Source organism: Aspergillus sydowii (assembly GCF_001890705.1).
Source record: "Aspergillus sydowii CBS 593.65 unplaced genomic scaffold ASPSYscaffold_5, whole genome shotgun sequence".
Lineage (NCBI taxonomy): Eukaryota > Fungi > Ascomycota > Eurotiomycetes > Eurotiales > Aspergillaceae > Aspergillus > Aspergillus sydowii.
This window is the reverse complement of record NW_024467863.1, coordinates 812,058-839,470: the sequence shown is the minus strand read 5'-3', so window position 1 is coordinate 839,470 and position 27,413 is coordinate 812,058. Positions and strand designations below refer to the sequence as shown.

General features: G+C 52.0%; 13 protein-coding genes across 13 annotated transcripts; 9 read left to right on the top strand and 4 right to left on the bottom strand.

Annotated features, from left to right (window-relative positions):
- Positions 1-280: 280 nt before the first annotated feature.
- ASPSYDRAFT_151929 (proline dehydrogenase family protein) lies at positions 281-1,798 on the top strand (the record flags this gene model as incomplete). The annotated part of the gene is made up of 2 exons (XM_040842148.1): positions 281-912; positions 976-1,798. 2 exons carry the CDS (start codon positions 281-283, stop codon positions 1,796-1,798), a joined length of 1,455 nt encoding a protein of 484 aa, XP_040702516.1.
- A 1,373-nt stretch (positions 1,799-3,171) lies between these two features.
- On the top strand, positions 3,172-3,549 carry ASPSYDRAFT_45108 (uncharacterized protein). Its single transcript, XM_040846974.1, has one exon. The coding sequence runs from the start codon at positions 3,182-3,184 to the stop codon at positions 3,407-3,409; it is 228 nt and encodes a 75-aa protein (XP_040702515.1). The 5' UTR covers positions 3,172-3,181; the 3' UTR covers positions 3,410-3,549.
- Positions 3,443-4,395, bottom strand: ASPSYDRAFT_45105 (glutathione S-transferase). Its single transcript, XM_040846973.1, has 5 exons — positions 4,249-4,395; positions 4,047-4,200; positions 3,871-3,981; positions 3,618-3,809; positions 3,443-3,561 (listed from the first exon to the last, which is right to left on the bottom strand). Exons 1-5 carry the CDS (start codon positions 4,308-4,310, stop codon positions 3,475-3,477), a joined length of 606 nt encoding a protein of 201 aa, XP_040702514.1. The 5' UTR covers positions 4,311-4,395; the 3' UTR covers positions 3,443-3,474.
- A 344-nt stretch (positions 4,396-4,739) lies between these two features.
- ASPSYDRAFT_68521 (uncharacterized protein) lies at positions 4,740-6,818 on the top strand (the record flags this gene model as incomplete). Its single annotated transcript, XM_040850440.1, has 2 exons — positions 4,740-5,322; positions 5,378-6,818. Exons 1-2 carry the CDS (start codon positions 4,832-4,834, stop codon positions 6,816-6,818), a joined length of 1,932 nt encoding a protein of 643 aa, XP_040702513.1. The 5' UTR covers positions 4,740-4,831.
- Positions 6,819-8,680: 1,862 nt separating this feature from the next.
- On the top strand, positions 8,681-9,575 carry ASPSYDRAFT_152406 (uncharacterized protein; the record flags this gene model as incomplete). Its single annotated transcript, XM_040842187.1, has 2 exons — positions 8,681-9,110; positions 9,160-9,575. The coding sequence occupies 2 exons, from the start codon at positions 8,681-8,683 to the stop codon at positions 9,573-9,575; spliced, it is 846 nt and encodes a 281-aa protein (XP_040702512.1).
- A 129-nt stretch (positions 9,576-9,704) lies between these two features.
- ASPSYDRAFT_78692 (uncharacterized protein) lies at positions 9,705-10,589 on the bottom strand (the record flags this gene model as incomplete). Its single annotated transcript, XM_040850968.1, has 2 exons — positions 9,705-10,428; positions 10,471-10,589. The coding sequence occupies 2 exons, from the start codon at positions 10,587-10,589 to the stop codon at positions 9,705-9,707; spliced, it is 843 nt and encodes a 280-aa protein (XP_040702511.1).
- A 251-nt stretch (positions 10,590-10,840) lies between these two features.
- On the top strand, positions 10,841-12,816 carry ASPSYDRAFT_202234 (uncharacterized protein; the record flags this gene model as incomplete). The annotated part of the gene is made up of 4 exons (XM_040843814.1): positions 10,841-10,978; positions 11,028-11,500; positions 11,547-12,496; positions 12,567-12,816. The coding sequence occupies 4 exons, from the start codon at positions 10,841-10,843 to the stop codon at positions 12,737-12,739; spliced, it is 1,734 nt and encodes a 577-aa protein (XP_040702510.1). The 3' UTR covers positions 12,740-12,816.
- Positions 12,817-13,356: 540 nt separating this feature from the next.
- Positions 13,357-15,210, bottom strand: ASPSYDRAFT_965022 (uncharacterized protein). The gene is made up of 2 exons (XM_040853220.1): positions 15,103-15,210; positions 13,357-15,044 (listed from the first exon to the last, which is right to left on the bottom strand). Exon 2 carries the CDS (start codon positions 15,011-15,013, stop codon positions 13,505-13,507), a length of 1,509 nt encoding a protein of 502 aa, XP_040702509.1. The 5' UTR covers positions 15,014-15,044; positions 15,103-15,210; the 3' UTR covers positions 13,357-13,504.
- Positions 15,211-17,106: 1,896 nt separating this feature from the next.
- ASPSYDRAFT_45100 (uncharacterized protein) lies at positions 17,107-17,717 on the bottom strand. The gene is made up of 3 exons (XM_040846972.1): positions 17,635-17,717; positions 17,239-17,582; positions 17,107-17,152 (listed from the first exon to the last, which is right to left on the bottom strand). Exons 1-3 carry the CDS (start codon positions 17,684-17,686, stop codon positions 17,129-17,131), a joined length of 420 nt encoding a protein of 139 aa, XP_040702508.1. The 5' UTR covers positions 17,687-17,717; the 3' UTR covers positions 17,107-17,128.
- A 1,252-nt stretch (positions 17,718-18,969) lies between these two features.
- Positions 18,970-20,798, top strand: ASPSYDRAFT_78690 (glycoside hydrolase family 13 protein; the record flags this gene model as incomplete). Its single annotated transcript, XM_040850967.1, is given in 3 exon segments — positions 18,970-19,661; positions 19,681-20,064; positions 20,098-20,798. The coding sequence occupies 3 exon segments, from the start codon at positions 18,970-18,972 to the stop codon at positions 20,708-20,710; spliced, it is 1,689 nt and encodes a 562-aa protein (XP_040702507.1). The 3' UTR covers positions 20,711-20,798.
- Positions 20,799-21,107: 309 nt separating this feature from the next.
- ASPSYDRAFT_151460 (NAD(P)/FAD-dependent oxidoreductase) lies at positions 21,108-22,476 on the top strand (the record flags this gene model as incomplete). Its single annotated transcript, XM_040842103.1, has 2 exons — positions 21,108-21,314; positions 21,370-22,476. The coding sequence occupies 2 exons, from the start codon at positions 21,108-21,110 to the stop codon at positions 22,474-22,476; spliced, it is 1,314 nt and encodes a 437-aa protein (XP_040702506.1).
- A 322-nt stretch (positions 22,477-22,798) lies between these two features.
- On the top strand, positions 22,799-24,339 carry ASPSYDRAFT_78688 (uncharacterized protein; the record flags this gene model as incomplete). Its single annotated transcript, XM_040850966.1, has 6 exons — positions 22,799-23,095; positions 23,151-23,634; positions 23,699-23,837; positions 23,859-23,941; positions 24,000-24,086; positions 24,132-24,339. The coding sequence occupies 6 exons, from the start codon at positions 22,799-22,801 to the stop codon at positions 24,251-24,253; spliced, it is 1,212 nt and encodes a 403-aa protein (XP_040702505.1). The 3' UTR covers positions 24,254-24,339.
- A 1,146-nt stretch (positions 24,340-25,485) lies between these two features.
- Positions 25,486-26,663, top strand: ASPSYDRAFT_45095 (alternative oxidase). Its single transcript, XM_040846971.1, has 3 exons — positions 25,486-25,722; positions 25,769-26,050; positions 26,127-26,663. The coding sequence occupies exons 1-3, from the start codon at positions 25,571-25,573 to the stop codon at positions 26,641-26,643; spliced, it is 951 nt and encodes a 316-aa protein (XP_040702504.1). The 5' UTR covers positions 25,486-25,570; the 3' UTR covers positions 26,644-26,663.
- Positions 26,664-27,413: the final 750 nt, after the last annotated feature.

Genomic DNA, 27,413 nt, shown 5'->3' with positions numbered 1-27,413 from the left:
ACGGCCGACAGGGTCTATCAGCTGGGACCACATCGGGTCAGGCAGCGAGCCTGAAACATGGCTCGTACGTAACCAAAGCCTGGAGAAGCCTCGACAGAAGCAACATGCAATATGTGGAGGATGTCTGTCCCTCCATACCCCGCAGTCAGATAGCAGGAGTGGCACCGGGAGCTGAACCGAGAGGGACTCGGGGCGTCAAGTGATCTATACCTACATTTTATAACCACACCCAGCAGACAAGTGTCTGCCTCGCAAGGAATTCCACTCTACATTTCATACAATGGTTCTCCTTTCCGCTGGGAAGCCTGCCTTCCCCCGCGTCGTGGCCTTCACTCCCACCCGCGGCGTCTCAACCCTCAACACGAAGCCCAAGACTCCCCAGCGAGTCCGCTCCAGCTCGACGTCCGTTCTCTCTGAGATCAAGGCCTCTGAGTCTGCGAGCGGGAAGGCCCCCCTTCCACCCCTCGCTGCGCTCCCCACGAGCGTGCTCCTCCGCTCCCTCCTCGTCGCCACCATCTCCTCCAAGCCCTACCTTCTCCTCCCCTCCCTCAAAGCCTTATCCTTCTTTTGCAAGCCGCGCAAGGGCGCCCTGTTCAATGTCGACCGGAATCCAATCCTGCACGGCATTCTCAAGGCCACCTTCTACAAGCAGTTCTGCGCCGGTGAAACACCCGATGAGGTCCGGCGCACAATCCAGCAGCTCAACGGCATGGGCTTCCAAGGGACAATCATGACATACGCCAAAGAAACGGTCTTTGACCACAAGACACAGACCTCCGTCGGGCTGGGCATTGAGAAAGAAAACCCAGATGCTGAGGGGGGAGTATTATTCTGCCAGCAGATCGAGGCCTGGAGAAAGGGCACCATCGACACCATCGACACACTAGGAGAAAACGACTACCTTGCTTTGAAGTAGGTCTCAATACAAGCAATATCATAATAGCAAACATTAACTAACAAAACACTGCACTGCAGACTCACCGGCGCCGGCCCAACAGTGACAGACGCCTTCTCAACAGGCTCCCTCCCACCACAGCAAATGCTCTCCGCCCTCGACGAAATCAGCAGCAAGTGCAAAGCCCGCGGCGTGCGCATCCTCGTCGACGCCGAATCCCACCACTACCTCGCGGGAATCCTACGGGTGACGCTCGACCTGATGCGCAAGTTCAACAAGGACGGCCACGCCCGCATCTACAACACCTACCAGGGCTACCTCAAGTCCACGCCGGACACCATCGCGGCACACCTCGCAGCCGCCAGCGAAGAGGGCTTCACGCTGGGCCTGAAGCTCGTGCGCGGGGCCTACATTGCCTCGGACGAGCGCTCGCTGATCCACGATACAAAGGCCGAGACGGACAATGCTTACAACGGCATCGCGCAGGGCACGCTGCGTCGGGAACTGGGCGAGTTCGGCACATCGAGGCCGTTCCCGTCTGTGAATCTGTTTCTGGCGAGTCATAATAAGGAGAGTGTCATGGCGGCGCATGCGCTGCATCAGCAGAGGGTTAGGGAGGGGCTGCCGACTGTTCCTGTGGGCTTTGGGCAGTTGCATGGGATGTCGGATGAGGTTAGTTTTAGTTTGTTGCAGCTGAAGGGCCAGGGCCAGGGCCAGGGCCACCCGGAGGATGGGGATCCGAAGGTTTACAAGTGCTCGACTTGGGGGGGACTGGGCGAGTGTCTGGCTTATTTGTTGAGGAGGGCGATTGAGAATCGGGATGCGGTGTCGAGGACTGGCGATGAGTATAACGCGTTGAAGAGGGAGGCTGCTCGCAGGTTTAGGGCTTTGTTCGGAGGCTAGTTATGAATGATGATATGATGGTATTCACGTATACCTTTGTGCCTGTCAACCATACACCAATAACAACAGCGCTTCTACAGCAAAGCTGGTATCCCAGAAAGGTACCATTCGTACAGTATCTCCAACTCGCACCGGCAGCAGACCCGACGCCACCAGCACGCAGCATCGAGTACCGAACCTACTCAGCCTTGGCCGTTCATAGTCCTGTCTACACTGCGAATCGCCTTGAAACACGTTTTAGGCCGTGGAACCATGACCAGCTATCTCGTGAACACTTACAATACCCTCCATACCCTCCGAAATCGCCGACCGGTGCGGAGTCACGCAGGCGGATTTTTCATAGGATACGGAGTCGGCGGTGGAGGATGGAACTGTTGCCTCTTTCTGGAATATGCATGAATGCTACGCAGTGTTGTATCTGGTAGTAATACCACACGTAAACACAGGTCACAGACTGGTAGGCATCTCCAACTATCTCCGATGATGCATGCGTGGATCGCTGGGGCGTCGGTGCGGGTCCCCGACAGTCGGGAGGGATCCCGGTGATAAGAATAGAAGGAGGGGAACTGAAGAATTGAGGGGTTCATACAATTACAATTCGCAGCAGAAGAATATACTTCCAACTTTGTAGTGAAAGAAAGAGAAAAAGAAAATGGCCAACCCCAACACCCTGTGCATCCTCGGCTGCGGGAATGTACCGTAACCCTAACTAATACTTCATAATTGATATGGATAATATTGACAACAACAGGCAACCTGGGCACCGCAATCCTAAAAAGCCTCCTCGCCAGCCCCTCCCAGCTCTTCACGCACTACATCGCCTGCGTCCAGAGCAAGTCCTCAGCTGAGCGTCTCCAGTCGCAGTTTGCAAATAGCACTTCCCTCACAATCTCGACCGACAACGTCTCCGCCATCACAGCCGCCGACGTAATCATCCTCGCCCTGGACCCCAGCGCCATCGAGCGCGGCCTCACACAGCCTGGAATCCGCGACGCGCTATCCTCAAAACTCCTCATCAGCGTCGCAGCAGGATGGACGCGTCAGAAACTTGAAGAGACGCTGTATGGAAACCAAACCACAGCAGAGAACGCAAACAGGAACAAGCGCGCATTCGTCATTCGCACCCTACCAACCATCCCCGCTGTCGTCGCGCAGTCTCTCACATCTATTGAGATTGAACCGGACCGTGAAATCCCACAAGAGTATCTAGATCTAACTGATGCGATTTTCTCGCGCGTTGGCAAGACGGTGCATGTCCCGCCATCTTTAATCGACCCGGCCACTGCAGTGGCGGGATCCACGCCGGCAATGTTCGCTGTGATTGTTGATGCCATGGTCGATGCGGCTGTTGCCGTTGGGATGCCCCGGGCGACGGCGACGACGATGATTGTGCAGTCGATGGCCGGGTCGGCGGCGATGATGCAGAATGGTGGGATGACGGCGGCGGAGCTGAGGGATCAGGGGACGAGTCCGGAGGGGTGCACGATCGGGGGGATCATGGCGCTCGAGGAGAATGGGGTGCGAGGGGGCGTTGGACGGGCATTGAGGGAGGCTGTTACGCTGGCGAGGATTATGGATGGGGTGAGACATGTTAATGATACGAGGGAGTAGTCTACCCACGTATTTCAAGAAGTTTTATATCATCCTATGGACAGTCTCCTATTTATCTTAGATTATTATTTATTCTCCTTGATATACTGCGCAATATTCGGCCTCGCCTCAATCGCCTCCTGCAGCTTCACAAGCGGTTCAGGAATATTTGCCTAGACAGTCAACATACCATCCCACTCAACCCCCTTCATGCTAAGGCTTCACTTACAGGCAAAGTCCCCGTCCTCCGATCATTATCAATACTCTGATAAACCGCAAAATCGGCATAGGTGATCTTCTCACCGAGCAGATACGGCCCCGCGCGCTCAGCATAGTACTGCCCCAGGACGGCGTAGTACTTGGGCGCAACGCTGTCCTTGTACTCGGCATTCGCGCTCATCAGGTTAGCGACCCATTGAGACTGTACCATAGTTATTCGTTAGCTCTGCATGGAAGAAGAAAAGAGAAAGAGGTGCGCATACCCGCCAGTCGATATAGACATCAGCGACCGCATCAACGATGTATTTCTCCTGGTTACTGTCGCCATCGTAGGCGCCTAGTTCGCGCGATAGATAGCGGAGGGTTGGAATGTGCTGGACAGGTTAAGTTATTACTACACATTATTTCATGTATGAGATATTGAGGTGGAGATGCCAACCTGGGTATAGATAGACCCCTTGTACTCCAACGCAGGCAGCAGACCCGTCCGCGTCAGGCCCTGCTGGGTGAGTTTCTCTTTGCTCTGCGGCCAGGTCTCGTCGTATGGATAGCGGATGTCTTTTGCGTCGATGCCGGCGTCTTTGAGGAAGAGGCTGTAGTTCGTTGGTTAGAGAATTCTCGTGTACGATGCACTGGCTTACTTGAGGACTTCGCCGCGCCCGAGGCGACCGAGGGTGAGGTAGTGGTAGATTGGCTGAGACATTGTACGATAACTGGAATTGGGAAGATAGTGATAGTGGTCAAGGTTGAACTGTTAAATGCCTGGTGTTCGCGGGGTTGTCAGTGGCTTATACGCTTAGCAATCAGCAGTGGGGTTTGAGAAACTACCTTGTTAAATAGCACAATCAAGTTCTGCTCTGCAGATCCCGATCCCTGCGCGATACCAACGATACCAATAGCAGACAGGAATGGGTGCTATTAACTTTTGGTGTTGCAGATGACGAAATGCATCCCACCGGCACCGCAACAGCTGGACAGTGACGTATGCACTCGTAAAGGATTACACCCAGGCTTAATTCTTATTTTTATTTTTTAATTTGTCATGCTGCATTATTCATTGGGTTTCTGTTATCCCACACAGCCGTTGCAATCTAGATCAGATATTATATAGCTCAGGTTATATAGCAAACACCACATCCAACACATACCGAATAATTCACAAAACCAACACCATTAAGCAAATAAACATAACAATATAGAAAAAAAAAAAAAGAATACAATACAATGCCAGGAATATCAGGCTGGCACCCCGGCGAAACCACCATCCAAGCCAAACTCGGTTTCGCCACCGCCGTATCCCCCTCCTGGCGCGCCATCGAGAACCAGATGCGCGAGCAGCACCGCATCTTCCACACTTCGAACCTCCCCTTTATCCCCGTCACGGTTATTGACCGGGATGGCCGGCCGTGGGCGGGCATTGCGGCTGGCAAGGATGGGGAGATTGGGTTTGTGCGCGGGCCGGATTTGAAGACGCTGGTGTTTGGGGTGAGGGTTTGGAAGGGGGAGCCGCTGGGGGAATTACTATCTGACTGGGTAGATGGGACAGGATCGGTGACTGGGGAGAGGGAGCTGATGGCGGGATTGGGGATTGAGTTTAGTACGAGGAGGAGGAATAAGTTTGCGGGTTTTATCAGGGATGTTGTTCCTGCTGGACATGCTGAANCTGTAGAGGGATTGGATTATGTAGTTGAGATGGAGGTTAATGAAGCTGTAGGGTGAGTATACCTTATCAATATAATACTGATACTGATCTTATACTGACTGAGAAAGGAACTGCCCTAAATACATCAACACTCGACACTTCTCACCACACCCAGCTACAAACCCCAAAATAACATACAGCGTCCAACACATGGAATCTGGACAACGCCTCCCACCTGCCGCAATCGAAATGATCACAACCGCCGACACAGTCTTCATCGCGTCAATCTACAAATCCAGTCCAGAAACCGCATCGCAATTCCCATCCCACGCCGGAATGAACGCCCGCGGGGGATTACCAGGCTTCATCCGCGTGCTGCCCAGCGACGGCCGCAGCGTCATCCTCCCCGATTACTCAGGAAACAGATTCATGTCTTCGCTGGGGAATATCGAGTCTAGCCGACTTGCCGGGTTTACGATTGTTTCGTTTGAGACGGGGGATATCCTCTACCTTACCGGGAAAGCGAGGGTGCTTATTGGCGCGCCTGCGCTGGAGATTATGAGGAGGCATGCTTCGATTACTGTGCTTGAGACGACGGGGTATACGCTTGTCCGCGATGCACTTCCCGTGAGGCAGGTCGGGGGATCGAAAGTCGGGCGCAGTCCGTATAGTCCGAAGGTGAAGTACCTTGTTGAAGAGGAGCAGGGCCTGTCGAGGTTATCTGACAACCACAAAGCGCAGCTTGAGAGTGTGGTGCAGCTGTCAAAGGATCTAGCTGTGCTGCGGTTCAAGGTGGTTTCCAAGGATAAGAGGAGGAGTCCGTTGAAGATTAGACCGGGCCAGGCTATTGTGCTGGATTTCATGGACTGGATAGGTCCACCAGAGTATCACCATATGGCAGACGCCGCGCCGCGTTCGATAAACGATGACCGGGTCCGGACATGGACTGTCTCGAGTGCGCATGAGAATGAAGACGCGACGTGGTTTGAGCTGACGATGCGCGAGATGAAGGGTGGTGTGGTGACGGGTGCTTTATTCGACGTTTTGAGGAAGAATATCCCACCTACGAAATGGGGGAGGATTGTACCGGTCGCAGATACCGTGGTAACAGATGTTGTCGGCATCACTGGGGACTTTTGCCTGAAAGATGGCGATATCAATGTCCTCTGGGTAGCTGGAGGGATTGGCATAACCCCGTTCCTGTCGATGCTGGAAGCGCTGGCTCGTGGACAGGAACGCAGGGGCGATATCCAGTTTGCCTTGTCGACGAGAGAGCCTACGATAATGCTCGATGTGATGCAGAAATCGCTCAGGAGTATCCCGGCCACAATCAAGATCAAGATCGACTTGTTCACGCGGTATCCACCTCTTGACACTGAAGAGTTCAATAGCGGAAACACACGCATATCAATACATCAAGGCCGGATTGGGCCGGAGTACTGGAAGACAGTTTCTACAGATAAAGACGTCTTTATCTGTGGGCCAAATGAGTTTGGGAATGTGGTTACAGAGAGCCTGCGAGATATTGGCATACCGAACGAAAAGATCCATAGGGAGGGATTTTATTAAGTGTATCTTTATAAAGAATTCCGACTTTGCGAATTCAGTAAGTCTAATAATCTCTCACTGCTGCTGGCTTCCCTTGATATATTCTAGGCGTCTAGAAACAATATCTGCATCGCTCTTGACGTGAAACGGGCCTTCTTCACCGTCCATCAACGCCAGTAGTCCGGCCTGTCCTTCATAGAAATAAAACTTCGCCCATCGGCCTATGGCTACTATGCCATATAGCACGTGTGTGCCGCCCTCCCCCTCCTCTTCTTCCGTGTAGCATCTGTCGAGGTAGTCTCTCAACTGCCTCTCCCCTTCACCCCAACGGTGTCGCGGGGTTGGACGACCTTTTTATCTCTGTGATAAGGGATCTTTTCTTGCAGGGATTGCCACGTGCACCGGGCTGCCAGCACATTGTGGTTACATCTGTAAACCCATCTTCGACTTCGTCCGTTGACGTAGTTTTCTGTCACTGGAAAGGCGATTTCGAGGATTACGGACCACATGGCCCAACTTTGTCTTCTTGATTGCGGGAATTGACCTCGTCGTACGTTCCGAGAAAATTGAGATACTGGGTGTACTATGCTCTCTCTGTCAGAGTCTGTTCATTGGATCACCGGCGGGAGAGTCTATCTCTTACTCGGCCATTTCAGTTTCTACTTCTCTCTCTCTGTTGCCATTGTTGTGGATACTGAAATGTCTCGAGTATGAGAACCCTCGAGATAGTTGAGTTCGTCTCGTATCGGGTGTAGCTCTTAATCCGCAATCATTGAACTTTCCATTGAGTAGGAATAAAGAACTCTTGTCATTTTCAAGATAGGTTGCTTGTTGGTGTTATTGTCTATCAGTCGGAGAATTTAAAAACGGCCCCCCGCCCGGAAAAACTAATTGTCCTTTGCCGTTATTGTGGATATGCTGCGCGGCTATTAGTAGATGTCCCCAGAGCCAAGTGCTACTTGACAATTCACTTACATTGACGGCTGGCGCAGGTCACTTGCTCAGTGGTATTGTAAAGGAGTGCACGGCTAGACATCTATTCAAACCAGCAGGACCCCTTATATATCCCAGTTAGTCACGGGCTGCAGTTTCCAAATGGAGTCCCATCGCGCCTTCCGGAATAACACATCAATACAGTCTTGAGCGGGCCAATGGATCTATTGGGAAGGAACAGTTCATTATAGGCCTCTCAGGTGTTTACGCAGGCCATAAGCATAAGCATTACGCTTTTAGGCCACCTGAACTGCTTTTACTGTGGCTTCGCACGTAATACAGACATCCGTACCCTCCATGCCGCTGGTGTCGACAACTCGACAAGCACCTTCCGTTCCAAGGAAATACTGCCCGGCAGACAGCCAAATGGTTGCTGTGGGCATGGAGCTCGTTTGGGCTTCTCGAGCACCGCCTAATACAACCAAAAAGCTCACATCGGCTGCTTCCAATTATACTTCAAGGACTCGACAGACTGGTGTAATTGACGTAGGGTTGACCACGCCACCAGTAAGAAACTCAAACCTGCCGACTCTGTCATGGCTCTCAACACCTGGAATCACTCACACTTGACAAAACAATTCAATGACAAACAATGAATGACAGACAGCAGCTGGACGAAATAGACGAGGAAGAATTGCCCGTCGAGATGTTCCCGCCACGGGGCTATCTCAGGAGAGGGACGATCCCCATTGAGGCCAGAAACGATCCAATATGCTACATCTGCAGCACCCACGTAGACGGGTATGAGAAAGGTCGCAGGGTCGCCCCGGGAGTGTATTCTGATACGGAAATCATGGAGAGCAGACGAGCGTGGGAGAAACGGACATGGACTCTCTACTTTCGCATGCGTAAGTCTTCACCTCTTTTCCAGTATTAAATGAATGCCGTTCATGGGGTTGTGGCTGCCAGTTCTGTTCCATCCCAGCAAACCGATATCCCGTCTCTCGGGCATCTCATACTTTATCGATCGAGACCATGACTTCTATACGCTCCAGGTCCCCTGGGATGAGCACACGGGCATCATCCGATCCAAAAATAGAGACATTGGGCATGATAATAAGCACCTGCTTGCAACGGCCCTCAGGGACGAGGTACATGATGAGCCTCATCCCGACAGATTAAGAGGCCTTGTAGTCCATGACCGCTGCTGGCAGGTGCTTCGCAGGCACGGGATCTGGCAACGCTCTGGGGGGGATATTGATCAGATAATGCGTGCATTGCTGAGCAGGACCGCGAGAGACTGGGAGAAGAGCCCGCTGATACCGTCGAGGCTGGAGCTGAACGAGCACTGGAGAAATCCCACAGGGATGGAAGAGTCAGGTAGTGCATCCATCCTGTCTTATATAGAGTTATATTCTTATTTCTATAGATCCGTTGCACAGCCGCTACGTACAATACCTGATCGGCCGGGCTCGCCGCAGGACACACAGGAGGTTCAAGGTCATCCAAAACCGACAGAGGACCTATCTCAATTCTCTCCCTGGGGAGGTTTTATTCCTGGTTGCGGACTTGCTGCAGTCTCCAGAGATAGTGGCTGTTCAAGAGGCAATTGGGACATACCTGGGTGACGCGTATTGGCGCTCTCGAATCCCCATGGATTTTTTCCATGAACTCCGGGAGTTGGCTGGCCAGACTATGGACTGGGAGTTTCTCTGCCTGGAGCTGGACAAATACAATATTGAAATGCCGGTTGAGGTTGACGATTACCCTGGGCCGTTTAATCAGCTGCTGGGTCGGAAGTGGGTTCTGGAGCAGCTCGATGAGATTGAACATTTCGTCTCTTAAATTGAGTACTGAGATGCAAGCTGGGTTAGTTATACAGGATTGGTCTTCTTCTCATCATGTTCTAATGTGATACATTTATCGTTGTTTTATTCATTCAGTTTTATATATCTTCGTAAATATGATAAATCACTAATCAACCCCATGAAAAGCCGCCCGCAGACCCATATTCACCAAACAACCAAACCCAAACGCCGGAATGATGCGTACCCCCCTAATCATCGTCGCAACAGGCAAATCCCGCATCACCACCGCAACCCGGTCCCGAATCGGCACACGGTACTGCCGATTATACAAATCCAGCCCGAGCAGATGCAGCGGCGTCGCAAACAGCTGCGAAACCACAGGCACAAGTAATTGCGTGAAGACGGTCTTGGAGTACGGATGCGAGGCGAGGGAGTCTGGGATGATATTCGCGCACTGCTGCGCGAGGGTGAATGAGCCGTAGATGGTGATTGCGTCGCGGACGAGCAGGGTTGTTGTTGCTGCTGCAGAGCCTGTCTTTTTGGGAATGGGCAGGGGCTTAGTTACGCCTTTTGAAGCGTCGATTTGTGGTTTTACTGCGTCGGGGTTGACGCCGAAGAAGTGGGCGAAGCGGATGTCCTTCCACACGCCTAGCGGGACGTTGACGAGGAATGTGCAGGCAAAGGTAATGGCGTCGGAGAGGGAGGGGTGAGTTTGCTTGGTGATTGTCTCTGTGGTGTTTGCGACGGTGTATGTGGCGGCATACAGGGCGAAGACGTGGCCGTGGGGGCGCGAGAAGAGGAAGCTGGCGGGCTGTTTGAGGGCTGCTCTGGTGTGTGCGCGCAGGCCTTGGAGGACTGGTTTGTGGTATGAAGCTTTTTCCACGAGTGCCCTACATCGTTAATTAGATGAAATAGAATATGGGATGTCCTACCTGTCGATTATTGTTATTGTCGGCGAGACGAGAATCGTCGCGATGGAGGCTGCGGCGATGTCGCCTCCCAGCAGGCGCCAATTAGGGCTCAGCTCGCTCCAGTCGGTCTTTTGCTCCATCTCTGATAGTTTCCCTAGTTTTCCACGGGCTTTGCGCGAGACACCGAGATAGCCTTTACTTTCTACTTCGATCCATTTCTACTTAATCCATGACTGATATGATTTCATTTGGAGTAGCATCGGCCGGGCTTCCGCTGCTGTATCGGAGGGTGTGCTTCCCCACGTCGGAGGCCCTCCCGACACCCCGGAGCATAAAGCTCGAAGCTGCAGCTCTCCAGTTCACTCTCTCCCATCCATCTTCATATTCTACAATGGCTTCAAGCAGGCTCCTCGCTCCCAGACTCTCCAACCCTGCGCGTCTGCGCCCGGTCCCTGTCTCCCTCCGTCCTCAGCTGCGGACCAAGGCCACCGTGCCTTTCAGACTGCCGGATCCCCGCAACGAGCCTAACGTATGTAAAGAATAAAAGAAATAGAGAAATCTGGCTAATTGCTTTACAGCCTGAATACAGACGAGGATCGCCTGAGCGAGCAAAAGTCGAGGAAGCCCTCGTCAAGCTCCGCTCCCAACTCCCCGTGCAGAGCGAGATCTTCTACAACGGCAAGACACAGAGCATCGCCAAGTCGTGGGACCAGCCTCTGCCCGCGGAGCATGGCACGCACTTTACAAACTACCCCGTGGCCACCAAGGAGCAGGTCTCCGCTGCTATTGAATCGGCCCTGAAGGCCAAGAAGGACTGGGAGAACACCCCCTTTGTCGACCGCGCGTCCATCTTCCTCAAGGCCGCGGAGCTGGTTACGGGCAAGTACCGGTACGAGCTCATTGCGGCGACGATGCTTGGCCAGGGCAAGAATATCTGGCAGGCTGAGATTGATGCTGCCGCTGAGACGGCGGATTTCTGGCGCCAGAACTGCAACTTTGCTGCTGAGCTGCTGGAGAGACAACCAACCCGCACCACTGACGGGATGTGGAGGTACATACCAGTATATCTATGAAGAGAACACTGTTAACTTTTGCAGCCGCATGGAGTATCGCCCCCTTGAGGGCTTCGTCTACGCCATCTCCCCCTTCAACTTCACTGCCCTCGGAGGCGCCCTGCTGTCCGGCCCCGTCCTGATGGGCAACGTCGTGCTCTGGAAGCCCTCACCCTCCAACATCTACGCCAGCACCCTCCTCTACAAGATCCTGCTCGAGGCCGGCCTCCCCAAGGACGTCGTGCAGTTCGTCCCCGGCGACGCCGAGGAGATCACCAACATCGCGCTCGCCCACAACGACTTCGCGGGCCTCAACTTCATCGGCTCCTCCGACGTCTTCCGCTCCATCTACGCAAAGATCGGCGAGGGGATTGGCAAGAAAACCTACCGCGAGTTCCCGCGCATCGTCGGCGAGACCAGCGGCAAGAACTTCCACCTCGTGCACAACTCCGCCGACATCCCCAGCGTCGTCAACCACACCATCCGCGGCGCCTTCGAGTACCAGGGCCAGAAATGCTCCGCCACCTCGCGCGCATACATCCCGGCCTCGCGCGCCGACGAATTCATCTCCCTCCTCAAGGCCCGCGTGCAGGAAATCACCATCGGCAACCCGGACAAGGACCTCGAGGCCTTCATGGGCCCTGTGATCCACGAACGCTCCTTCAAGAACATCACCTCCATCATCGACAAAGCCAACAAGGACCCTTCCCTGAAATTGATTGCCGGCGGCACCTACGATGGCTCCGTCGGTTACTACGTCCATCCAACCGTCTACCAGACCGACTCGCCCGACCACCGCCTCTTCAACGAGGAGATCTTCGGCCCTGTCCTCGCCATCTACGTCTACCCGGACGCCGAGTGGAGCGAGCTCCTCCCCAAGGTCGACGCCGGCGGTGGTGGCTTCGCTCTGACCGGTGCTGTCTTCGCCAGTGACCGCAAGGTCATCCGTGAGGCTGAGGATGCGCTGCGCTACTCTGCCGGTAACTTCTACATCAGTATGCCTAACCAAATCCACCCTAGTTATCCCCATTTCCCGAGAGTAAGCTGTGCTAACAAGAATGATAGACTGCAAGACAACCGCCGCCCTCATCGGGCAACAGTCCTTCGGTGGCTCGCGCGCCAGCGGCACCAACGACAAGGCCGGCAGCTCTGATGTGCTCCGCCGCTTCACCAGCCCGCGCATGATCAAGGAGGAGTTTAACCCCCTGGACGGCTTCAAGTACCCCAGCAACCACTGAACTATCAGGAGCTGGAGATAACTAAAATGGGTCATGTTTGTATTGTTAGATAGTAGTTATGTTACGAATTAAGCATTGCATAGACGTTTTACATGTATTCTCACACTAGTTAAACGGGACTGGAACATAGACATAGAAGTACCGGTAGTGACTTGAGTCCTGTATTGAATGTCTAACTAATACTGTAATCCTGTTCTCTACTGAGTCCGATATCGCAGACTTAAATTTACACGCCCTGTGACATCGACCGGAAAGTTCTACAGCTGATACTGATACTCCGCCGCGGAAAACCACCGACTCTTCTCAACCTCAACCCCTCCAGGTCATCTGCCTCTGCCCCTCCAACTTCGTCTCCAAAGTCGGGGCCCCAGTCCGACATCCCGTTCAGGTAGGTGGATCCGTGATTGCTGCGCATAACGGGAGGGCTCCCGGTTGCGGGGGAGAGTCGGAGGATCCCCGAGGGGACCATTTCGCCACATCTAGACGACGTTGGAGTCTACTGAAGTCTTCGAAGGAGCCACCGGATTAAAGACTCCGCTGGGACTCCGCTGTGGGCTTGGAGCGGATACGATAGAGTCTGTGCTTGAGGTGTTGTCTTTCTCCACTCGGTTTGGGGACCGGGCTGTAGACCGCGGAGTAGGCTGCGGTGCGCTACGGATGTTGAGATTTGAGAATACTCGTTGTTTAGTTACTGCCAAGATAATATGCTCCTTGTTCAAGACATTCCTGTTGCGGCAATCTATACCTCCTGCCCTGCTGATACGATCACAACCAGCTAATAGGTAGATCATTGCATCTCGAACACCGTGATCTGTGTGAATATTGTCCAATTCTCCCCGAACAATATTCCCTGAACTCAGCTACTCGATCTGCCCACGTCTGATCCGTGGCGGTAAAACTACTCGCATAGTCAAACACAACCTGCTCGTCGCCCCCAATTTCAATCCTGGCACCAGATGCAAAAAGCAGCCTCGCAGGAATGAACCTATGTGCCAGAATGGCTTCTTGCAGAGGATATCTACCTTTCGCATCAGGTTCGTTCGGATCCAAGCCTGGATGCTGAAGATAGTGAATCACGCCGAGATGGACATTGGCCTCAATAAAAAGGCTCAGTGCAGTTTTATTTGTCTCTGGTTGGCCCGCTATGCGAGAGGCATAAATGACCAGCGCCCTGGCTATCAGATCTTCATTAGACCCAGGCTGCGGCGGGATGAATATAGGATACTCTGAAGATTGGTCCTTCGGATATACTGGACGGTCCGCGATAATATCCAGTGCCCTCGTAATATGAATAGGCCGAGGCGATTGAGTGAGCTCGAGGAACCGATTGACCAATGGGTAGTTTTTCTCACGGAGCATTTTGTACCAAGCGTCCGCACACTCGTCTATCAAATCGGCTCTTCTCGTGGTGAGCAGCTGTAACAATTTTTGGATGGTTTCTGGAGCTGCATCACGATGCCAGATAAAACTACCAACGACATCTTCCATATAAAGCTGGTGCCCTGCATCCTTCGAGGCAACGAGGAACATTTCTACAATGTCGTACGCTGCAAATTCCATTGCGAAAGAAAAATACCTCGAACTGATCTGTGAATCTGCTTTGAGCAACATGGTTACCATGTCCGTGTTTCTGGCTTGAATTGCCCATCTAATGAAGCTCTCTGGAGGCTGTACGCCGTTTCTGAGTAGATACCACACGAGTGCCTGGGCATTCTTTTCAGGATACGTCCCCGAACAGGCACCATCCCAGGTTTCCTTGAGCACTTCTTTGGAGGGAATAGTATCGTATCCCCGCTTCTGGAGCTGAAACAGAGCGGGGACGTTCCCTCTTTGAAATGCCTTTTCTATATTGCGGACATATTTGCTCGAGTACGACAGATTGTCGCTTGCTGAATCGTCATCGCGGAACTCCCATTCCTGATATTGCTTGGCTAATATAATGAATGCAAGCTCTTCCAGGTGTCGACCGACATGCTGTGGCACTGTGATATCCTCCGTTAGGTGCCTGTCGCAAAAGGTGCAATAAGAAGAATGCGTCGGCGGGGTTTCCTCCATCTTCCTCATATCCAGATCACCAATCTGCCATTTCCGGAATCCATGGGCTTTCCTCAGGTGGTTCCGGCATGCAGAGACACTATTAAACTTTGCTTCGCATTTCTGAAGACAACAAAGGTACGTGGTTGAGGCTCTATGTCGCTTCTTTTCGTGAGCAAACCACGCCCTTCGGGTTGAGTACAGTTTACCAGCTGTGTCGCAGTCCACAAAGGAGCACATGTACGGCTGTAGGTCGTTTAATACATGTTATCTGGTAATATGCGTCAGTATGTCCGCAAAGAACAGTCAAGGTTGGCTCTTTTACTTACCTCCATTCCTTCCGCAGGGCAATGTGAACGGTTTCTCCGCAGATATCACAAACCAAGGCTTGCTGGCTTCCCAACTCCATCGGGGGCGGTGGTAGCTCCATATTAGGCAGTGACTGTTCAATGGAAGAAGAGCTATCGGACTTTTGGCCTGGGGAGTCTTCACTTTGAAGCGAACTGTTCATACTCGAGGAGCCGGAATTCGATTGCGGTCTGGGGCTTCTTTCCTTGCCAGTCCAGAATGAGCGTTTCACTGAGTATCTTGCTGGGTCGTTATCTTCAGAATCCGAATGCGGACTGGGGCTTCTTTCTTTGCCAGTCCACAATGAGATTCTCCTTGAGTATCTTTCTGGTGCGATATCTTCAGAATCCGAATATGAATATTGAAATACAGGCTCTGGAGGCTCCAATGATAGGGACGAATTAGACGAGGAGGGAAATGTTGGAGCATTCGAAGTTGTGTCCCCAGGAGATGTGCGAGGCATTGTCGGATCAGCCCTGATATCTTCTTCTTTCTCACCTCGCGCCATTTGTAGTCTCTGTGCTCGACGCAGGTTTGCCTGAGCGTAGCGCTTTGCAAGGGCCACTGGGAGATGCTTAAACCGGTCTAGGATGGTCCTGTAGTAAAAGCGAGCAGCAAATGGCATGTCGTCAGGGTCGTCAGGTTCTGCTGCATTCGCGCCGTCGTCCACCCGTGGGAACTCTGACTTGGGGATGGGACTGGCCTTTATCGAGATGATTTCGAAAGCTTCCAACTATTGGTCCTCACTTTGCTCGACATCTTGGACTGGCATATCTTCATAATCACGGCTCGGTGGCGTATTCGGGGGCTCTAGACGTGTGAGCCAGGATTCCAATGGTGTTGAATCCGGTCTCAACAAATCATAGTCAGATGTCTGCATCTCGGGAGTGGGTATTGTGTGTGAGAAACTCAAGGGGGTTAAATTAAGACTGTGCGGTTGATAGCTAGTGATTTGGAGCTCTTGGACGAGCGCACTCGACCTGTCGTCGACAGAATCTATTGACTCGATAAAGCTGCACTGGGGCTCCATGACGGCCAAGGTAACGACAGGTATTTTCCTAGTTCCAAATAGTGCATGGTCTTCTTCGCCCTGCAGTTGGGATACCCTGGAGCCTTCGTCAATTGTATCACCGGCGTGATAAAAAAACAGAAACCGCAGTCCGCAGTGTGGGCTTTTCCCTCGTTATACATGTTAGTGTAGCATTATACTCCCTTAGCACTGAGGAAAACATACCAAGCACGAAGACTCCCACTCTCGTTATCAATTGCACGTCTGCAGCTTGGCCGGGGACAAGTTCCAATCTCCCATTTGAGCTGTGGTATTACCATAGCCATATATATCTTAGAGCCGGGGCGGACAGAGGACCAGTCCTCTTTTCTGACAAGTTGGGAATTATCAGAGGCATTGTAAAGCTCGTACTCCTCGTTATTCACATTATCCTCCGCTGACATGCCTCTGAATTCGTCCCTCAAAAGACCTTGCAGCACCTTGGAAGGTAATCAGTAGGATTTCGGGCTAGCTTCGTCGTTCGACATACCTCCCAGCGACAAAACCACTTGTGAGGTAGCTCGAATGGTCTACCGATACAATCTAACAGTTCGATTTTGCCACCTTGAAGCTCAGTGGGACTAGTGGGCACAGTCCTCGATTGCTGGAGCAAGATGCAATACATTTGCATGTTCACCAAGTGCACCTTCCTAAGAAGGTCACGCATTTCCACAGGGAAGGAGCTGAGAAAAGCGATTATTTGCCTCCCGATGTCATGTATGCTGACAAGCGACATCTCCATCGACGAGGTGTCTGCCGATATCTCGTCTAGCCGGTTGTTGGTTTCCGAGCTGAAGTCTTTGGCGTCTCTGCGTATTCCGGCCAACGCCGACTGCGCATCAAGCCGAAATTGGGCAGCCTTCTTATCTTCAATCTCCCTGTTTGCCTCTGCATCGATCACACTCTGGCGAAGGTTCGATATTCCAGATTTCAAATGCTCGTCTTGTTCTTTCTGGGTTCTAGCAACCCCAGTAATGGTTTCCCTGTGCAGAGTAAACACGGCGAACCGAGCAACTGGGGGACGTATAATTTACGAGGTGTGTATCCCAATCAGAAGGTTAATGCTCACAGTCTTAGCAACAATCGTGGCGCGAAATCTGTTGACTTCTTCGCTGGCTGCCACTGCCCATTTAGCTTTTTTGGAGGCTCCATGTATTCGTGCTCGCGATGCAAGCATTCCCATAGACGCCTCATATTTTTGTAACTTGTTCAGAAACTCCTCCAGTGGTATCTTCACCGACAAGGCCATGCCGCGAAGGGCATTCACACGAGCTATGTTGTATTCGTCAGGCTCGAGGGCTTGCAAGTGGTTTAGACATCTCTGCAAGCCTTCCAACTCAATAACAACTTGCTGGTATTCGGACGCAGCGCCTCCAGATGTTTTGAGTGACTTGCATATTTTCACTATTAACTCTGTGGATATGTTAGACTGGCTTTATCTTTCGACTTCAGTGGGGATACATACCCCCTGCAGCCAGAAAATCCCCTACGCTGAAACCGAACGCGGGGGCCACCATAGTTCGTCAAATGTCATTAAAAGTAGCCCGCTTTGAGATGATTGCCGGAGAGAAATATTCGAAGTGCGGGGACGCTGCTTATAATTGTGGTATTACATGTGAGGCGGAGCAAGGCTGCTTGCTTTTTATGGCTATCAACAAATCGAGAGCGATTCGTTCGCTAAATTTCGACAAGGCTGACAGCCTTTCGGTTTCCTCTCCACGGCATTGGTTGTCCTGCATATAACCGCCATGTTGGGCGCAAAGGACTGCAGATATTACGGTGTGATAATAGCCGGGATTATAGGACAAGGACTTTTCCTTCAACATAGAAACCCAAAGATTCGAACATAGTTAACTACCTGTATACAATAACGGTACCATCAGGACATATTACCAAGAGACTTGGGTCTCTACGTAATATTATACGGCTACGGCATGGGATCAGAGGTGATCTAATTCTTCACACAATGAGACGGTCGGAAAAGGTCAGAACATATGAGAAGGAGATCGACCCTGGACTTTGTAGTTGAATACAAATAAATCGCCTTGCAAGGTCTGGCCTGGTATCGAGGTTTCTGTGGATCAAGTCTGGCGGCTCATATCCGATATCACCATTTCGCCGAGAAAGCCCTGTATTTCTCCGGGGGCCGGTGATATACGCAAATACACTCTTGTTCAATGGCCCCTTCGGCGGTCGGCACTGATTAGTGATTAGACGGAAAAATGGATCCGTATTTCGCGGGTGGTCCGAGTGTTGTATTATTCCCCGTGGGGTCTGTCGGACCGTTACGTGAATAGAAGGATTTTCTCCTCTCATCGCAAGCCCTAAGGTCAGAAACCTCTCTTCTTTATGATTATCGTCATCCCACGTAGTATCATACAACAGACTCATCCAAGTGTCTCGGATCCAGGTATTACCAGAGACACCTCCTGCCTAGCATATTGAGACGTTTTTGAGTGCTGTGCAGCCAAGGAACCCGAATCCAGTATAGAATTGGCACAATGTCTGATAACCCGCATCAGAACCCTCCCGTGATTTCAATCATATATCGAATATCAACAACAGGTCTGGCGAATTCACTTAGAGTTTGATACTTCAATCTTGCTTCTTAGATGCTAAGATTCTCCGGCAATTCCCCGACAACTCCAGTTTCTCCGCTCCGTCAACATCAAAGTAATGAACAGCATACTCCAGGCTCTCCGATATAAAGTTGAAACTACCCGGGACATTAATCAGAGAACAACCCCCCAATCATCTTTTCTTCCCTCCCCTTACCTCTACTTCATACAAACCAAACAACATGTCTCATTCTCATTCCCGCCCCTGGTGGAAAGAAGCCACCATCTACCAAATCTACCCCGCCAGCTTCCTCGACACAACCGGCACCGGCCTCGGCGACATCCGCGGCATAATCTCCAAAATCCCATACATAAGGTCCCTAGGCGTCGACGCGCTCTGGCTCTCTCCCATATTCGCATCCCCACAGCACGACATGAGCTATGACGTCGCCGACTACCGCGCCATCCACGAGCCGTATGGATCCGTAGCCGATGTACAGGAACTCATCGATACGCTGCATGAGAATAACATGCGGCTGTTACTAGATTTAGTCGTGAACCACACGAGTTCCGAACATGCCTGGTTCAAGGAGAGCCGATGCAGCAGGACAAGTCCGAAACGGGAGTGGTATATCTGGCGAGACCCAAAGTACGACCCTAGCACGGGGCAAAGAAAGCCGCCTAATAACTGGAAATCACTATTCGGGGGCTCGGCGTGGCAGTTTGATGTCTTGACAGGGCAGTACTATCTGGCGTTATTCCTGCCCACGCAGCCTGATTTGAATTGGGAGAATGAGGACATGAGACGGGCGGCGTATGAAGATATGCGGTTCTGGCTTGATAGAGGCGTTGATGGGTTTCGGATCGATAGTATGAATCTCATGTCGAAGCATCCAGATCTGCCGGATGGGGAGGTTGTGGATGCGACGCAGGAGTTTCAGTCCGGGGCGGAGTTTTTTTGCCTCTGGGCCACGAATGCATGAATATCTAAAAGAGATGAGAGAAGAAGTCTTTGATAAATACGGCAGGGATATCATGACGGTGGGGGAGTTAGGGTTTACGAAAGACGAACAGTCCGTGGCGCCGTACGTCGCCAACGACCGCAAGGAGCTGAATATGGTATTTACAGGCGACATTGCGGATATGGATTTTGGACCGGGCCATAAATACGACCGGGGTGATTTCCACCCGCGCAAGATCCGGCGCATTACGAATCTCTGGCAGATGGCGATGCCCAAGTTCGACGGGTGGAATGCCGTCTACCTGGATAACCACGACAGCGGGCGGTCGCTGAGCCGGTATGCCTCTGATGCACCGGAGCATCGGGCCACGGCTTCGTAGATGCTGGCGACGTACATGATGACGCTGAGCGGCACGCCGTTCCTGCTGGCGGGACAGGAGATCGGGATGGCGAATCTGGGCAGGGAGTATGGGCTTGATGCGTACATCGACGTGGAAGGGAGGAACAGGTACAGCGAGGTTCTGGCGGCGAGGGGCGGCGACCACGCGGCCATGGACGACTTTATGAGAGAGCTGCAGCTGAAATCGCGCGATCATGGACGCCTGCCGATGCAGTGGGACGATTCGCCACACGCGGGATTCACGGCGCCGGATGCGAAGCCGTGGATGACGGTCAACGGGGACTATCACGGGTGGAATGTTGCGGCGCAGCTGGATGATCCGGACAGTGTCATGGCGTTTTGGAAGAAGATGATTGCTCTGCGAAAGGAGTATAAGGAGTTGTTCGTCTACGGGGCTTACAGGCCGCTGGACGAGGAGCAGACGGGGGAGATGGTACTCGGCTATGTGCGCGAGACTCGCGGTGAGACTGCGGTCGTGCTATTGAACTTTTCTGATGTCGAGCAGACGGTGCAAATAGAAGAGTATCAGCATGTCGTCTTGGTGAATGAGTCGTGTGCCTTGGTTGACGGTAGGGCTATTCTCAGCCCGTTCGGGGCGTTGGTGTTGTACAGATCAACATAAACACAAGTAATGCCATAGAGAATTAGACCATCAAAGAGCTTCATTTCAGTAATATCCAACGAGTCATTCCAGGCATGTTGAGTACGCGACATCCGGATCCGCAGCTGCTCGCAGACTGCAGTTGGAGCACCAAGCAGTAAGCCTAGGCCATCCAGCTGGATAACTAAACTATACCTAGCATACCAGCAGTGCCAGGATTACCAGACAGTCAGCAAGTCATAGCAGCTCTGGCCACTGCGGGGATAGCCACCCCCACCTCCACCACCGGGAGGGCGCCCGGTCTTTATCACCACGCCGGTATGCCCCCCGACCATCATGCCACGGAATATGCACGCCAGCTATAAAGCAGCCTGTCTGCGTCGAATCAAAGCACCAACACAGTGCCGTCCCAGCAACCATGGTCTCCAAATCCAGTCCCATCCACATCGTCGGCGGAGGCGCCTTCGGGCTCTCCACAGCCCTGCACCTCAGCAAGGACGGCTATACCAACATTACCGTCTTTGAGCGCGACGAGCAGATTCCCCCTCGCTACTCTGCTGCGAATGACCTCAACAAGATTGTGCGAGCCGAGTACGAGGATCCCTTCTACACCGACCTCACAGTGGTATGTGCCCCCTAACCAATATCCAACTTTTAATCTTTATACTAATTATGTATAGAAAGCAATTTCCGCGTGGAAAACCCCCCTATTCGCCCCCCACTTCCACCAAACCGGCTTCCTGCACTGCGTCTCCGGGTCCGCCCCCGAAAAGGCCATCGGGACACTGAAGCGCTTCCAAGCCGCCGCAGACGCCCACCCAGACATCAAACCGCACGTCGTCCCGCTAAACGGGCCCGGCGACATCCGGCCCTGGTTCTGGCAGTGCGATGGCGCTCTGCCGGGCTGGCACGGCTACCTGAACCGGTTCGATGGGTACGCACACTCGGGGAATGCCCTCGCTTCCATCTATAGATATACCCAGGCCGCCGGGGTGAAGTTCTTCCTCGGGCACGAGCAGGGCGCTGTTGCCGAGGTTGTATATAAAAAGGAAGGCCAAGGACGCGGCGGTAGTACAGGGGTTCGCACGCGCGATGGGAAATTCCAACCCGCAGAGCTGGTGATTGTAGCCGCCGGAGCAGGAGTGGGAAAACTCCTCCCTGAACTCGGAACGCAGATCGTCGCCAAGTCCTGGTCTGTTGCGCATGTGCTGCTGACAGACGAGGAGACGAGCGCGCTGCGCGGAATCCCCATTACCTATGCGCGCGACTTTGGGTTCTACTTTGAGCCGGATCCCAAGACGAACTTGCTTAAGATCTGTCCCATGGGAGGTGGGTATATCAACACGGACCCGCGGACGGGGGTGTCGCATGCGCCGGAGGATCTGGAGACGAGCCAGTTCTTGCCGGCGGAGGATGAGGGGAGGATTCGCAAACTGCTGGAGCAGACGTTGCCGGCGCTGGCGGGGAGGCCGTTGGTGAAGAAGACGCTGTGCTGGTTTGCGGATACGAAGGACTCGGATTTCATTGTGGATTATGTTCCGGGGAGTAATGGGTCTGTGGTGGTGCTTTCAGGAGACTCGGGGCATGGGTTCAAGCTGTTCCCGATTGTGGGCGAGTGGACGAGGGATCTCCTGGCTGATCAGAGCAAGACGCAGAAGATTGCCAGGTGGCGATGGAAGAGTCCGCAGGCTGAGGATCAGGCGGCGAGCTGGGGGAAGGATGTCAGCTGGAGACTTGGGGAGACGAGAGAGCTGAGGGATGTTCTCCCTGGAAAGACGAAGCTGTAGTTGTTACTCTATCTGGGCTATATCAATACATCGCTTAGGGTTACCTATACCCTGGCCAACTTCTTGATTTCTCCGCACGTAGACCCAGCTCTATCAACCAAATCAACCAAATCAACCGGATAAACAGCCAGACACTAATATTGGATAATATTGGAGTCAATCCTGCACTTCCCCGAGGAAAGACTTTCCAAGAAAAGACATCGGAGCGCTCCCCGTCACTCGGCGGCCTCCTCCGACTCTCGGGCTCGTTCCCCGGTCCCCCATCACCATATCTAGCCCCAGCCCCTCAACTCCAAAACTGAAATTAAGCAGATGAATCAAAATGACAAAGACCGAGTCCGTCTTCGCTTCTGCCCCGCGCATCCCCGCGGACGCCATCTTCGCCCTCACGGCCGAGTTCCTCGCGGACCCATTCCCCAAGAAGGTCAATCTCGGCCAAGGAACGTACCGCGACAATAATGCGCAGCCGTGGGTTCTGCCAAGTGTAAAGAAGGCGCGCAGCATTATCGAAGAGAAGGGGCTGAACCATGAATATCTCCCGATTCTAGGATTGAAGGGTCTACGAGACGGTACTGCGCAGTTGGTTTTTGGAAAGGGATACCAAGGAGTATCAGATAGGGTACCAAACAACAAATACAAACAACAAAACGAAATGCTGATCATAACATTTATAGCTGGCAACATCCCAAGCAATCTCCGGCACGGGCTCTCTACACCTCGCCGGCAAAATCCTCAAATACTGCAGCACCACCACGCTACCAAAAGTCTACATCCCCACGCCAACCTGGTCAAACCACCACCTCGTCTTCTCCTCGCTCGGCTTCGAATGCCTCTCGTTCCAGTACTACAACCCGGATTCCAAATCCCTCGATATAGACTCCTACCTGGCTACCCTGCGCGCCGCAGACCCAGGCTCTATCATCATCCTACACGCCTGCGCGCATAATCCAACGGGTCTGGACCCGACTGTCCAGCAGTGGAAGGAGATTGCCTCGATTATACAGGCGCGTAGACTATTCCCGCTCTTCGATGCAGCGTATTTGGGATTCAATTCGGGGGATTATGATCGTGATGCGTGGGCGATTCGACACTTTGTCTCTGACTTGGGACTCGAAGCGGCTGTTTGTTTGAGCTTTGCGAAGAATATGGGGCTTTACGGTATCCCCTTCCTGTTCTATATTCAGGATTAAATTAGAGTGCTAACTGGATATTGTTATCGTAGGCGAACGAGTCGGATGTCTCGTGCTAGCAACCTCAGATAAAGAAGTCGCCGGCAACGCGCAGTCAGTTCTTGAGTCGCTGCAGCGCTCTGAGATCTCGAACCCGCCGGCCTTTGGGGCGAAGATTGCAGAGACGATTATGTGAGATGATGGCCTGCGGAGTCTCTGGTTCCAGGATTTGAAGACGATGAGTGGGCGCATTCAGGATATGCGGCGGGCGTTGTTTGATGGGTTGAATAAGTATTGTATGTGAAACCAAATCTAACGATATGTTTATTATAAAAGGCTAACTAACTGGTGCAGCGTCTGGAAACTGGGACCATTTGATCAGACAGTCTGGTATGTTTGGTTTCTTGGGCTTGTCTAAGGATGTGGTGAAGACGCTGAAAGGTTCGTACTGTCTCTTTAATTCATGAGCTATGCTAACTCCTCTAGATGAGTACCATATCTACATGGCCGAGAACTCGCGGGTGTCAATTGCCGGCTTGAACACGGGGAATGTCGACTATGTGGCGAGGTCAATTGCTGAAGTCCTGGAAAAGACCCATAATGTGTAATCTCAGCCATTTTGTTTATGAAGCATTCTCTCCCTAGCACGTCACGTCACGTACACGTCGATAGACAAGGCTAGAAGACTGGGACCAATCAAAGGAAGACTATTCTCTAGCGCCAGTACCCATTTATTAGACATCGATAGATGCATGGTCTCACCGGATCCGATAGCAGGTACCCCGGACGATATTTAGCCTTCACAAGAATACCCACATCTTCATCAGATCAGCTGGACCCTGACTCTATTTGATGTTCTTCTTGGACTTCCCGAAATAGATACCGGTCTGGGATAGGTACCGTATTCTCGCTGTGTTTTCGTCAACGCAATGACATTGAAACCAGCCTGGAACTCCGATATCAGCCGGCGTAGAGCACTATACAGCAATATACTGTGCAATAAGCACACGAAAAGTCGCGTCTTAGCCTAGACATGTGAATATCGTGTTTTCGTGAAGCAGTGACAGAAACTAGGAGCTACCGGAGGCGTACACAGCGCCATCGCCATCTAGCCAAGATACAGTGACAGGACGAGATATACCTTAACAAATCCAGTCTAACTAAAGGACCTCCCCTTTTTATGACTCAGCGCCTGTTTCTTCTGTTGCGGTGTCCCAGTATGTTATAAACGCAATAAAGTCTGGGAGGATCACGTCCACGATAATTTCCCGGACCACCCTTTCCCACAGCCACGGTTGGTCGATGATCAGCATACACTTTAAAAAAAGATTCTAGGTTATCTTATTTGGAGGATTATCTGAAAATGCCTCGGATAGATGCCCGGATGGCAGGGGAAAACCGGGTGCTGGCGCAGCAGGAGAGTATGTACGCTGCATGTATGAGAACATGTGAATATGGATATTCCACTATTCCACATCTTGTCGATAGATTGGATCAGTACCGTTGACAAGATGGATAGTAACATATTTAAAAACGTCTTTAAACATACTCTGTATACTCTATAATAGTAGTAGTATCTGTTTAGGTAGTGAGGAATGTTACAGTGGGCGTGTCGTGATGCCCGGAGAAGACTCGGTGGAGAATCGGCCTGGTCTCGATCAACGTTTACAATGCATACCAAGTGGATATCAACAGTTCTAGCCCGATGTGAGTCAATACCGTGACCGCGACTGGCATTGCAGTACGCAGACTGCAGTGCAGACTGCAGTTGAACGGGAATTCTCGGTGTCGTTGCTCACGCTCATTCCTGGCGTACAGATTGCTATAAATACCGTCCCTGGGCAGACTCCTCGACATAAACAATACGTTCATAGACCTTCCTATCGTTAACTTCCCTGTCGTTACTTGTTTGTATAGACATCAAAATGAGCCATCTCATCGGAGTCAGACGTGCTGGTCTGGACGTGCTCGTCCCTCGAATCAAGTCCAATATCCCGTCTCCTCTTACTTCTCCTCTACCCGGCACAAGATATCATACACAAGAAGCCACTCAAAAGTCATCATGGACTCACCCAGTGTACGTCCACTTTCTTTATACATATTAAATCGCTAACAGGCTGAAGATACACCCAAGAACAAATCAAATCCGTGCAAATCGCCCACAAAAATGCAACGAATCTCCCGGACAAACTCGCCTTAGGGACAGTCCGCTTCCTCCGCTGGGGCATGGACTTTGTCACAGGCTACCGCTCAAACACAGCATCATCAACGAATAACACCATGACGGAGAAGAAGTGGATCACGCGGTTTATATTCCTCGAGAGCGTCGCCGGCGTACCAGGCATGGTCGCCGGGATGCTGCGGCATCTGAAGAGTATCAGGAGGATGAAGAGGGATCATGGGTGGTAAGCATTCAGCATCCAGCATCTATCCACACTGCAATACACCAGTGGGTGGAGGCTAACTGATCTGATTTTGTAGGATAGAAACGCTCCTCGAAGAAGCCTACAACGAACGAATGCACCTCCTCACCTTCCTCAAACTCAGCGAGCCCGGGCGCTCAATGCGCTTTATGGTCCTCGGCTCGCAATGCGTCTTCTTCACGGGCTTCTCTATTGCCTATCTCCTCTCCCCGCGCATCTGCCACCGTTTCGTGGGATACCTTGAGGAAGAGGCGGTCATCACATACACCAAAGCAATCACGGATCTAGACAGCGGTCTCTTGCCGGAATGGGAAGAGACAAGTGTTCCTGATATGGCTGTCAAGTACTGGCAGATGCCAGAGGGGAAGCGGGATATGCGGTCTTTACTACTTTATGTACGTGCTGATGAGGCAAAGCACCGCGATGTCAATCATACCCTGGGCAGTCTGGACCAGGACCGCGACTGTAATCCGTTTTCGGCCAAGTTTAGGGCGCAGGCTGGCAAGGCGAAAGAGGTTCTTGGGGAGAATATGCGCGGCGGGTTTGAGTTGGATGCGCGGAAGGAGAGGGTTTAGCAGTTTAAACAGGTTTTGCGATAGTTCTATTTCTTGAGATTTTGGTTTATGGAGTCTTTGTTTAGAAGTGTTTGATATTGCGATATAGAGTATAATGCATGTTCTAAGATAATATTATGCAGTTAACGTAATTCCCGGTCGGTTCGTGCATCCCGGTCGGTTCGTGCATACCCCCCCAAAATCCATGCTTGATCAACTTTAAAGTACTGTACAACAACCAAAAGCGATTCAAATTAAATAAACTAATCATATTAACGATTCGGACATCCCCTCCTAGTATGCCCCTTAATATTACATTCAGAACATGTTGGCGGGGCACGTTTAGGTATAGTTAAAGTTGGAAGAGCACTTCCACCAGTACTACCCCCCTCTACCTCCAATTGCTCATTTCTCAGCGAAATTAGATCCCTAGCTTCTTGAAATGAAAGACCTTCTGTAGGAGTCATTTGGCGCTTAGAACGACCTTTTTTCTGCCTGTCATTCTCAATAGCTGCGCGGAGAGTGCAGTTTTCATTTGCTAGTAAACTAGCATTGTAAATAGCTAGCTCACAGCCCTTTATAAACTCATCTAGCGCTCGCTTTGAGGGTGATGTAGGACTTCTAGACCCATTTTTAAGAAGCTTCTTGACTGAGGAAGCTTTCCGGTGCACTTGGCGGACTGTATNAGGCGTACAGAGCTGGGAGGAAGGGATTGAAGCACTCCCTCTACTAGGAGGGGGGGTTTCAACCACCATACTTAAGCTCAACTTATCCAGCACTGCATGAGGGTT